At 53.0% G+C, this 11,061-nt stretch overlaps 1 protein-coding gene across 1 annotated transcript in view; it reads left to right on the forward strand.

The window, feature by feature from the left end:
- PPARGC1B (PPARG coactivator 1 beta) overlaps positions 1-11,061 on the forward strand; it is a 107,082-nt gene that overhangs the window by 91,855 nt on the left and 4,166 nt on the right. Inside the window, exons 6-11 of the mRNA XM_036846488.1 lie at positions 408-444; positions 965-1,038; positions 2,186-2,966; positions 6,097-6,172; positions 8,211-8,332; positions 10,907-11,061. Of these exons, the coding sequence (XP_036702383.1) occupies positions 408-444; positions 965-1,038; positions 2,186-2,966; positions 6,097-6,172; positions 8,211-8,332; positions 10,907-11,061 (1,245 nt within the window). The remainder of the gene's footprint in view (positions 1-407; positions 445-964; positions 1,039-2,185; positions 2,967-6,096; positions 6,173-8,210; positions 8,333-10,906) is intronic.

Below are 11,061 nucleotides of genomic sequence, written 5' to 3' on the forward strand. Positions count from 1 at the left end.
GGTGCTGTTATAATTCCCATTTTAAGACACAGAAACAAAGGCACAGAGATAGCTAATGGTCGGTTCACCTAGTTAGTCCTGCATCTGTCTGGGGCAGAGCCCACAGCCACTGGCCTTGGAAGCTGGAATGCTTCACCATTGTGCTACACCGATTGGCCAGAAGGGGTCGCCCTGGTGCCCATCAACTCTGCAGAATCAGTAGATCCGCCAGCTGTTAATGTTGCTGAGTCTGGGGGAATGAAGGTGGATTTGAGTTGTTCCTGCCAGTCCCTAAAAGTGGCAGAGGCTTTTGGGTCACATGTCTGAAAGAAGCTGTGCTTGGCACCGATGAAGTTCAGAGGGAAACATCTGCTAGCCATGCCATGTTGGGGAAAACCTTATTTCTTTCTTTTTTGTCTTCTTTTCAGACTCTCCCAGGTGCCTCATGCTGGCCTTATCGCAAAGGTAGATTTTTAGAAATTGTTGATTTATGACTCCAGGAGACCTTATCTGGTTGGGTGTAGGGTGGTTCATCGGCCCCTGAGCCTGGTCCTGTCCCCACACCCCTGCCCTCATTGCCATATGGGACTCTCAGGATCTGGGCTCCCTTGGAAGGGAGTTTGTTTTTAGAAGCATGCCCAGGGGAAAGATGGAGAATTTCATGGGGAAAAGTTGACAGTGCTGTGTGGCTTTGGGCAAGTGTCTTCTCCTCTCTGGGCCTCAGGTGTTCCATCATAAAATAAGGAGGCTGACAATGCTTGTCCTGTCTCCACCTCCCTCAAGTCTCTCCCGTGTCTCCTAAAAGAGCTGTACAGCTTTGAATTCCTCCAACAACCAGGAGAGAGTTCCCCAGAAAATTCTCCCCAGGCCTCACTTTCATGGGCAGCAGAGCCAGGGTCTGGCACAATGTCCCCTTGCCTTCCTGCCATGCTCGGGGAGGTGGAGCCTGCTGCCGACTGACTTCTTTCCTTCCTGTGCTCCCCAGCCCCACTGGCGACCCTCCTTTTGGCAAGAAGAGCTTCGAGCAGACCTTGACGGTGGAGCTCTGTGGCACGGCAGGTGAGCCAGGGGCTCAGCTGGTGGGGTGCCCTTGGGGACGCAGCCCCTAGGGCAGTTAAGGAGTACCCCATCAAGTCTTCCTTGCCACCGCTGCACAGGCTACGCCGGGTCTTGAGCTACACATTGAGGGCGTTATAAGGAGAGTCAGGGCCCAGGCTCAGCTGTTTAGCTGCCAACAGTTGGCACATGACCTGACATAAAAAGAGACACGTGTCTTCCCCTGAAGGAGCCCACAGTCTTATGTGGGCGACAGACTCAACACCATGACAAGTACTGTTTGATATGCGCTTGTTCCAAAGACCGTGCAAGAGCTCTGGGAGCACAGAGGAAGGGGAAGAGTGGGGAGGGGCAGGATGTGGCCTGAGAAGATTCACAAAGTACCCAGAGCAGCAGGCATTTGAGCTGGGCTTACAGGATGCATAGAAGTTGGAGAGACAAAAAAAAAAGGGAAGGGTATCCCCGGCCGCAGAACTGGCATGAGCAGAGGCACAGAGGAGCGTCAGTATAGGTGCATCAGAGGAGACTGGCCACCCGGTGTTGCTCGGTGGCAGAACTGGGGGGTCAGGCAAACACAACCACCAAAGGCTGAGAGGAATGCCAGGCCGAAGGGGTTCGTCTAGATCCTGTGGGCTTCAGGAGCACCAGAAAGGAAGAGCTCTCTGGCTGATGCCTGGGGGACGGTGGAGTCCAAGGTCAGTTGCAGGACCACTAAGGTCACTGTGGTGGTCAAATCCAGGTGGGAGATTCTACCTATGGTGCCTGCTCCCTCTGCACCCTGGGAGACTTCAGAGGCATTTGGAACGACCAGTTGGGAGGGCTCGTGGAATGATTGGATGTGGAGCAGGAAGAAAGATCTTGGATGATCTGGAGGCTTTGGCTACCATTGCCAGACTACAGAAGGGATGGCAAATGGCTTTCATCACATGCCAGCTCTGAAAAATTATTGATGGACTGTGTGAGAAGGAGTCCCAGGCTACGTCCAGGCTCAGTCAGCAGTGCAGTGATCGATTAGTGATGCCTGCCATCCATTGGATCTGGGGAGTGGTGACACATACGCTACTTCTCTGCCATCCCAAACTAGGGTTTCAGTGTTCCTTGGAGAAGTGATCTGTCTCTGCCTCACATGTGTTTCCTCTTGCTTGGGTAGGACTCACTCCGCCCACCACGCCTCCGTACAAGCCCACAGAGGAAGACCCCTTCAAGCCAGACATCAAGCACAGCCCAGGCAAAGACATAGCTCCCACCCCGGAGGTTCCCCAGCTCGGGGCCGCCGCAGAGGCTGCCCACAAGCTGCCAAAGAAGCACCCAGAGCGGAGCGAGCTCCTGTCCCACCTGCGGCATGCCACAGCCCAGCCAGCCTCCCAGGCTGGTCAGAAGCGCCCCTTCTCCTGTTCCTTTGGAGACCACGACTACTGCCAGGTGCTCAAGCCCGACGGCGCCCTGCAGAGGAAGGTGCTGAGGTCCTGGGAGCCATCTGGGGTCCACCTCGAGGACTGGCCCCAGCAAGGTGCCCCGCGGGCTGAGGCACAGGCCTCCGGCAGGGAGGAAGGCGGGAGCTGTGATGTCGGTGCCCCCACCAAGGACAGTACGCTGCTGAGAGACCACGAGATCCGCGCCAGCCTCACCAAGCACTTTGGCCTCCTGGAGACAGCCTTGGAGGATGAAGACCTGGCCTCCTGCAAGAGCCCCGAGTACGACACCGTCTTTGAGGACAGCAGCAGCAGTGGCGAGAGCAACTTCCTCCTAGAGGAGGACGACGAGGAGGACGACGAGGAAGAGGACTCAGGGGTCAGTCCCCCTCGCTCTGACCACTGCCCCTACCAGAGCCCACCAAGCAAGGCCAGTCGGCAGCTCTGTTCCCGCAGCCGCTCCAGCTCTGGCTCCTCGTCCTGCCGCTCCCGGTCACCAGCCACACGAAGGACCTTCAGGTATGGATAGACGGGTGGCCTCAGGACGGATGGTGGACCACTGAGGACCCCCCCAGTTTCAGGGGTGTCAGGGGAGAGAGGAGCCCTGAAACTGGGGCTGCGTCCCCCTGTGTGGTCAGCGTCCTGGTCGGAGGCCCTGGAGGTGGACTCCTTGGGGAGCTGTGGGCAAGTCCTGTATCCAAGCAAAGCCTGCTGTGTGGCAGTCAGGAGTGGCCCAAATCTCCTGGCCTCGGGGGAGGAAGAAAACCCACTTTCTGGCCTATTGTGGCCTGATATCTAAATGAACTTGCCCCTTATTCATCTGTTTCTGTTTTTATATTTGTAAAACGGATAGGTTTTTGTGTAAACATACACAGTTAACCCTTGAACAAGGCGAGGGTTAGGGGCACCAATCCTCCCTACAGTCAAAAATCCCGTGTAATTTATAGTCGGCCCTCCTTATCCGAGGTTCCTTCGTATCCGCAGATTCAACAACTGCCGACAGTGTAGTGCTGTAGTATTTACTGTTGAAAAAAATCCCAATGTAAGTGGATCCACGGAGTTCACATCCATGTTGTTCAAAGGTCAATATACCCACACAGTGTAATACCTATGTGATGTTTCCATGTGAAAGAAAGATTAGCATAATTCTAATCTATGTTCCAAAAAAAAAAACCAAAAACCGGGATTTAAAGCAGTGATAAGGTTCATTCCCATTTCTCAGTGCTGCTGAGTTGCACAGTGTCTTCCGGCAGTCAGCTGTCCCGTGGGAGCTCTTTTACCTTCGCACAGGGATGATGTGTCATGGCCCTGTTTGCTCGTGCCATCTTTGCTCACTGAACTGGACTGTAGAAGGAGCTGGTCCAGAATTCTGTGGGGGGCTGGGCAGAAAGAATGGAAATTTGGCATATTTTGGTGGAGATAGATTGCTTCTCTCCCTGCTCACAGCAGGACCTGGCTCTTCCTGGGGGAGGCCTGAGGAGGGTGGGTGCAGGTCCCAAACCCTCTGCCCGAGATGCACCCTAGTGACCACCAGATGGTGCTCTTGGGTCCAGAGCAGTGCAGAGTCACCAGGAGGCCTTGTTACCACGCAGATGGCAGGGCCCCACCTCCTGAGTGTCTGGTTTTGTAGGTCTGGGGGTGGAGGTGGAGAATTTGCATTTCTAACAAGTTCCCAGGGAATGATGACGTTGCCAGAGTGCCATGCTCTGAGAAGCAGAATTCAGGTACTAGAAAGATACCTTTTCTTAGGAAAATTCCGCTTTATATTTCCTTATCTATACCAGTAGCTCTTAACTGAAAATCTGATTAAAAGCAAAGCCTCCTTTCCCCATTAGAATGAGCATAGACGTCTAACTGAGCATTCAATTTTAGGGGATTTGTGGACTCCCCAGACACTAACGTGCTGAAGCCCTGAACTATCTGTCACTCGAAATGAACTTATTTTGAGCAATTTCTCTAAAAGCCCTTCTACGTAATAAGCCAGGACGATCAGTCAGAGCCATCTTCTGTCAGACCTCTCTGAGCCCTCCTTCCAGCTCCATTCTCCTTTCTCCAGGGGTCGCTGTGAGCCAGCCCACCTGTGTTCTCATTAGGCGGTTTCCTCTGTAGCATCTGCTCAGAAGCTACTACGGTTCTTGTCCTGTTGAAGCGCATCCCCCAAGGCAGGAGCTGGAGTTTCTCGGCCTCCTTCCCCTCCTGAACTGTTCAGGGCCTGTACGCATGGGCTTGTCTGCAAAGAGTTGGGGGCCTCTCTCGAAACCCCCATGGATTCTCCTTTCCCTCTTCTCCCTTTTGGGCCAAGTTCAGGGCTGGCTTTCTCTGCCACTGGAGAAAGTTAATTGGTTAACTTGGTTCCTGCTCAGCTGCCTGGCAGAGCTTGGTGGCTGGTAAACCTGATAAACTAGTCATCAGTCTTCTCCAGACCAGCATTTCTTTACCTGTGCTTCTGCTACCAAACAACAGTCAACAGGAAGCACTTTGAGCTGGTTTAACAAGGCTTCCAGTCACTCTCAGCTCTTCATGGGGGGAGGCTGCCAATTCCATTGCAAATGGATCATGGTACTATTATTGTATAGTACTTTAAAGTTTGCAAGTCACATCCCTTTCTTTTACCCTATGTGAGCTTCACAGATGCACTTGGAGGGTGCGTCTGCCTCTTATCCCCATTTTATAGATGAGGAAGCTGAGGCTCAAAGACATTCAATAGAAAAATATAGCCAGCAAGTATCGAGCCGTTCCTGGGCTAAGCATTTATGGGCATGTTCTGATTTGATCCTCCCAAATGGCCTAGGAGGCAAATACAATTGATTCTCCCTAGTTCACAGGTGAAGAACTGGAGCTGAGGTGGCTTAAGTAGCCAGCCCAGGGTCACCAGCAGGGAGGTGGTAGAGTCAGCATTGGAACGCTCTCTGACTCCGGAGCCCCTGCTCTCATCCTCTGCTTTATTCCCAAGGACGCAGACAGCGTGTGGCAGAGTTGGGACTCACCCACGCCCCACATGCCTTGCTCCTTCCACTCCAGCAGCCTGGCCCTCAGGAGGAGAGGGCGGTGTGCAGACAGTCAGGAGGGCACAGGCGTGCGGCCCCCAGGACCTGGGGGCTGTGATGGCTGCTGGGGTTGCTGCTTGGTCAGGCTCCAACCACTGGAGGGAGAGCAGTGCGTCTGGAATCAGCAGACCTCCCACTAGCTCCGGCTTCCTTACTTTTTAGCTTTGCGCGAATTTCATACTGAACCTGAGCCTCAGGGTTTTCATCTGGAAAGTGGGGAAACATGAGACCTCAGAGGATGGTTTTTCTTTCATCAGGTCAAATACCATAATGAAGCGAGAGGGCCTTTCCACCCCCGTTGGCCACAGAAAGGTTCACAAGGGTTATGATTAGCAAGGGGTGGTGGTTCTCAGTGATCTCATCCCAGAAGCTGGCAGGAGGTATGTGTCGGTCACGTGTTCAGACCCACAGGCGACCCCGGGCGGTCACCGCTGAGGGGGAAAGCCGGACTCCCTCAGGAGGGCCTTCTCATAGTTCTGCCCTCACGAACGAGTCCGAAAGAAGCGGAGGAAGCATCCCTTGCCTCCTGAGCAAGTCCTTCCCCCGTCCCCCTGTGGTTCCTGCCGAGAGTGAGTGCCTCTGCTTTGCTTGTTCACTGACAGATGTGAGAGCAGAGGGTCGTGTTCAGACAGAACGCCAAGTGTCCGGCACACCAGGAAGCGGCGGGAAAAGGCCATTGTAAGTGAAATGGGGCCCCAGAGCCCAGAGTGAATGGGGATGTGCAGGGGCGTCAGGAAGTGCTAGGGCTTCGTAGACCTGAAGCCCTTTGAGGTCATCTGTGGCCTGCAGGAGATGGTGATATTTCTCTCATTTAAAAAAGCACAGTGGTCACCAAAGGGCATCAAAGGTGGCACCGTGCAAAATGCAGCCAAGGGACTGGCTGGGAGGCGTTGCAGTTGGTGAGCATGTAGGGCTCAGCATCAGAGGCTTGACAGGGCCCGGGGGGCAGGCGGTGAAGGGGAGCAGAGCCGGCCCTGCTTCCACTTCGGTTGTGACCGTCAGTTGCTCCCCAGCTTCCCTGAGCCTCAGTTTACTCATCTGTACACAGGGTCCCCCGGTGCGATCGGGGCTAAGGGACCAAGAGAGACTGTCCCTTCCTCCTGATCCGTCTCCCTAATCTTCTCCCAGAGTTAGTCCAGAGGCCAGGCTGTGCCTGGTGGACCCCCTGCGAAGCACCCCGTAGGGAAAATTCATCAGGAAGCTGCAGTGAGGAGCTGGACTCACCTCCTCCATATCACTTAGAAAGGAGGGAAGGGAAAAAGTAAGACAGAAGCACGAACAGACAGACAGACTCTCACTGGATTGTCCACCTCCCCCCCACTCCCCCCCCAGCAGGATGCTTCAGGGAAGGGAACACGTGAGGTATGCACACCCCAGAGGTACGCATGCAGCTGTCTCGAAGCAGGTACTTAAAACCATGTGGAGCGTCTTCTCGGAATCCATGTGTGACCATTCAGCAGTTGCGACATGCCCTGTTCTAGGCGCTGGATGGCAAGAGTGAACGAGACAAACAAGGTCCCCCACTTCCCATGGTTGGGCACAGAAGGGAGAGAGAGACAACAGACTCATAAACAAAGCAATAAACACTGTAATACAGATTGGGAGTGCACTATGAAGTTAATCACGTCATGACTAAAATGTCTGAAACAGCCGTGTTTGACTGGTGGGGCGGATGTCTTTATATGGTCGTCTGGGAGGGGCATCTTCAAGGAGCTGGGCCCCAAGGGATGAAAGGAGCCAATGAAGCAAAGATTCTGGAGGACAGCGGGGCAGAGGCAGGAAAGAGCTTGTGAATTCAAGGTGCGGAGGAGGCTGGGGGAGGACATTTGCTACATGCAGCTGAACCTAGGCCATCCTAGGGAACCTGCAACAGTTCCTGTGACCGTTACAGCAGCGCCCTGCTGTGGACTGCGGGCCCGTGCTTTCCTCCCTACCCTCAGTGGCGCAGAAGGGGATGGCTGGAGACTCACAGGCCTTAACCTGTTCTGGAGAAAGCCCCATCTAAACCAGAACCTGATGATTTTGCCCACAGGAGCACAGCTGGAGTTTCTCCAGCAAATCAAAGCCACTCTTCCGATAGCTGTGGCTTTAACTTCCAATCACAGACGGTAGATGAAGAGGGGAGGTTCCAGCTGGGCTCACCACCCCCCCGCCGCCCTCGCTGGGCAGTCTAGGGGCCTGGCACCAAGCTCACCTGAAGTCACCTCTTGGTCACATGTCTACACAGTACCCTGGCAAAACCAAAGATGATGGTGCTCCAAGCCCCATGCCCCTGTCCGTTGCTTTTTTCCCAGCCCACTCTAACCCATAGCCACCTGGCCCCCAGTGCTCGTCCATTACCATCCTCGGACCTCCCCCACTACCAGAAAAAGTCAGACTCAAAACAAATGCAGAAGCTACTCAGTGTGCAGTTACATCAACAGTGATGGCTCCCTCTCCCGTCTCCGCCCAGTCTCTGCTCATTCCCTTCAAGTAAACAGCTGCTTCCTTTGGGGCCACTTCCCCATCCGATGCTAAACAGCCCCCTCCTCTCACAAGGCAGGTCCTCTGGGATAGCGACCGTCGTTGTCCTCTCTCTGACTCCAGCCCCAGCTGGTGTCGCTTGCTTAGCCAGGTGATGTGGACTGGGGACGAGGACTCCACGGGAGCCCGCCACCAAGGGGGCTCCAGGAAGCCAGGCAATGATGACGGGTCCCTCTGTGTCCCCCTCGGGCAGGGTGAAGGCCGCGTGGTGTACGTTCGAAATCTCTCCAGTGACATGAGCTCCCGTGAACTGAAGAGGCGCTTCGAGGTGTTTGGCGAGATTGTGGAGTGCCAGGTGCTCACGAGAAGCAAGAGGTGAGTCAGGCTCTCGCAGAGGAGGGGAGTGGAGGACGCGGAGGTTCCAATTCAGGTCTGGAAGCATAAAAGATGCCTGAGAAGATTTGCAGAACAAATCTACCGCCAGCGCAGGGGAAGGAAGGACCGGTAACCATCATGCAACCCAGTAATAGCAGGGAACATGTACTGATAGTTTGCTAAAGTGCGAGCCAATTTCCATGCATTCTTTTACTTAACTTTCCAACTTGCCTGTGACATATGCACTCTTACTCTTTCTATTGCTCTCCTTTCTGGGGAGCTCAGACAAGTTAACTGAACAGCTACCTAGTGGCAGAGCCAGATCTGCAGCCCATGTGTCAGCTTCTGGTTTTCCATCCTAGACCCTGGTACAGGGCTGCAAAAAGCTCCTGGTGGCTGAAGGCACGCTTGCATTGTGAAGCTGCGGCCCAGGTGTCTCACTCACCTGGGGAAGCAGCGTTTCATCTGTCAGGGGATCTGCAAGAATAGGTTGCATATAAATGCACAACTTAGATGTCAAAGCTTTGTCAGTTTTGAAATAATTCTAAAGTATCTCCCATTATACTTGCAAACTAAGTTATTAAGTTTTTTAAATTCTAATTTAATAATAATTTTTAAAAACTTCAGCGAGAAAATAGTTTCTGCGTAAGAATCATTACACATCTCACATCCCTTAGGGTGGCTACAGAAAATAACAAGTGTTGGTGAGGATGTGGAGAAATTAGAAACTTGGGCACTATGGGTGGGAATATAAAAGGTGCAGCCACTGTGGAAAACGGTATGGAGATTCCTTAAAAAATTAAACATAGAATTACCATTTTATGCAGCAATTCCTCTTCTGGGTATATAATCAAAAGAATTGAAAGGAAGATCTTGAAGAGATATTTGCACATCCATGTTCATAGCACCATTATTCACAATAGCCAAGAGGTGAAAACAACCCAAGTGTCCGTTGACAGATGAATGGATAAACAAAATGTATATGCATGCAATGGAATATTAGTCAGTCTTAAAAAAGGATGGGTATCAATCCTGTCACATGCTACAGCATAGATGAACCTTGAGGACATTATGCTGTGAAATAAGCCAGTCACAAAAAGACACATACTCTGTGATTCCACTTACATGAGGGATCTAAAGTAGTCAAATTCATAGAAACAGAAAGTAGAATGGTGGTGGCCAGGGGCTGGGAAGAGGGGGTATAGGGAGTTGTTGTTTAATGGGTACAGAGTTTGTTTTGCAAGATGAAAAAGTTCTGGAGATCCGTCACACAAGCTTAACACAACTGAACCGTACACTTCAAGATGGTAAATTTTATGTTATGTGTTTTTATCACAATTTTTTAAAAAAGTCATTACACAAATAGAATTAAGTTCTGTGCAATCTTCAGGATGTCAAATGAAGATAACCTGTAAAAACAAAGCAATCAAATTCATCTCTAAGGAGACGGGTCAATTTGTTAAGATTTAAAAAGCATGCATGAGTCTCAGACATTTAAAGAATCAGAAGGGTCCCAACTTCGGCCTGGTTCAGAGAGGTGTCAGGAAATGTGATACAGCTGGGTGTTTACAAGGCATCTGCTGTCACTAGGCCTGTGCTGAGTAGTAGGAGGGTCCACAGGGTCGCTGTCCGTGAGGAATCTGTCTGGCAGATGGGTAGGTCGGGATTCGTTCTCTTGTTGTGTGTGGAACTGATGAGTCAGGGGTAGAACTGACTTTAGGTCCCCCTCACCTCGGCATCCTTCTCAGGCAGGCTTCCCTCCTGGTGGCAAAGTGGCTGCCTCCAGCTCTAAGTTTGTCCCCTACTCGGGGAAGCAGGAGTCTCCCTCACGGTTCCAGCAAAGACGTGGGATGGAGTCTTTGGGGTTCTGCTTTGGCTGACAGGTTCATCCTTGAACAAATCACTGTGGCCAAGGAGGGCCACCGTTGTGTGACTTACCCTGGCGCCCTGAGCCCAGCTGGGCACAGGGTGCTGTTGTCAGAGGAGGGGGAGCGGAGGCTGAGCGGGCAGGCACGACGCGTCTCCCATGAAGGATGAGATGTGTACGGAGTACCTTCGATCTTAGGGAAGGTGAAGGCCAAGTTAGCAGCCAAGGAAGGGCTGGCTGAGGCTGGCTTTGAAGGGTGCGGGATGGGTAGGAAGGGGACATAGGTGTGGCAAATCCTACAAAACGGGAATCCTGAGGGAAATAGAGGGGAGTGTGAAGAGGATCAGCTTTCATGGCGGGAGGCCTGAGTTTACTTCCCTGCTCTGCCACCTGTCTTTGGGCAAATTCTGAACTCAGAGCCTGTTTCCTCACCCCAGAGTGGGGAGATGACAACAGCCCCCCCATCACAGGGGGGACTGAAGAGCGTGTGGGGCGATGGGTGGTGGCCAGCCCCGGGCAAACATGCAGTAAATTGCCTGCTCTTACTATTACTCCATCGTGGAGGTCAGCCCCGTGACTGTCACTGTGTCTATCGAGGGGCCATGCGAGAGTCATCGCGGCTTTCCGCTCCTCACCTAGTGGCAGGTGGTCTGACGGTGTCGACCCAGCTGGCCCAGTGACGCGCTCCCCTTGTCCTCTCCCCCCAGAGGCGAGAAGTACGGCTTCATCACCTACCGGTGTTCTGAGCACGCCGCCCTCTCTCTGAGGAACGGCGCTGCCCTGCGGAAACGCAGCGAGCCCTCCTTCCAGCTGAGCTACGGGGGGCTCCGGCACTTCTGCTGGCCCCGCTACACTGACTACG

The sequence above is a fragment of the Balaenoptera musculus genome, chromosome 3, assembly GCF_009873245.2.
Source record: "Balaenoptera musculus isolate JJ_BM4_2016_0621 chromosome 3, mBalMus1.pri.v3, whole genome shotgun sequence".
NCBI lineage: Eukaryota > Metazoa > Chordata > Mammalia > Artiodactyla > Balaenopteridae > Balaenoptera > Balaenoptera musculus.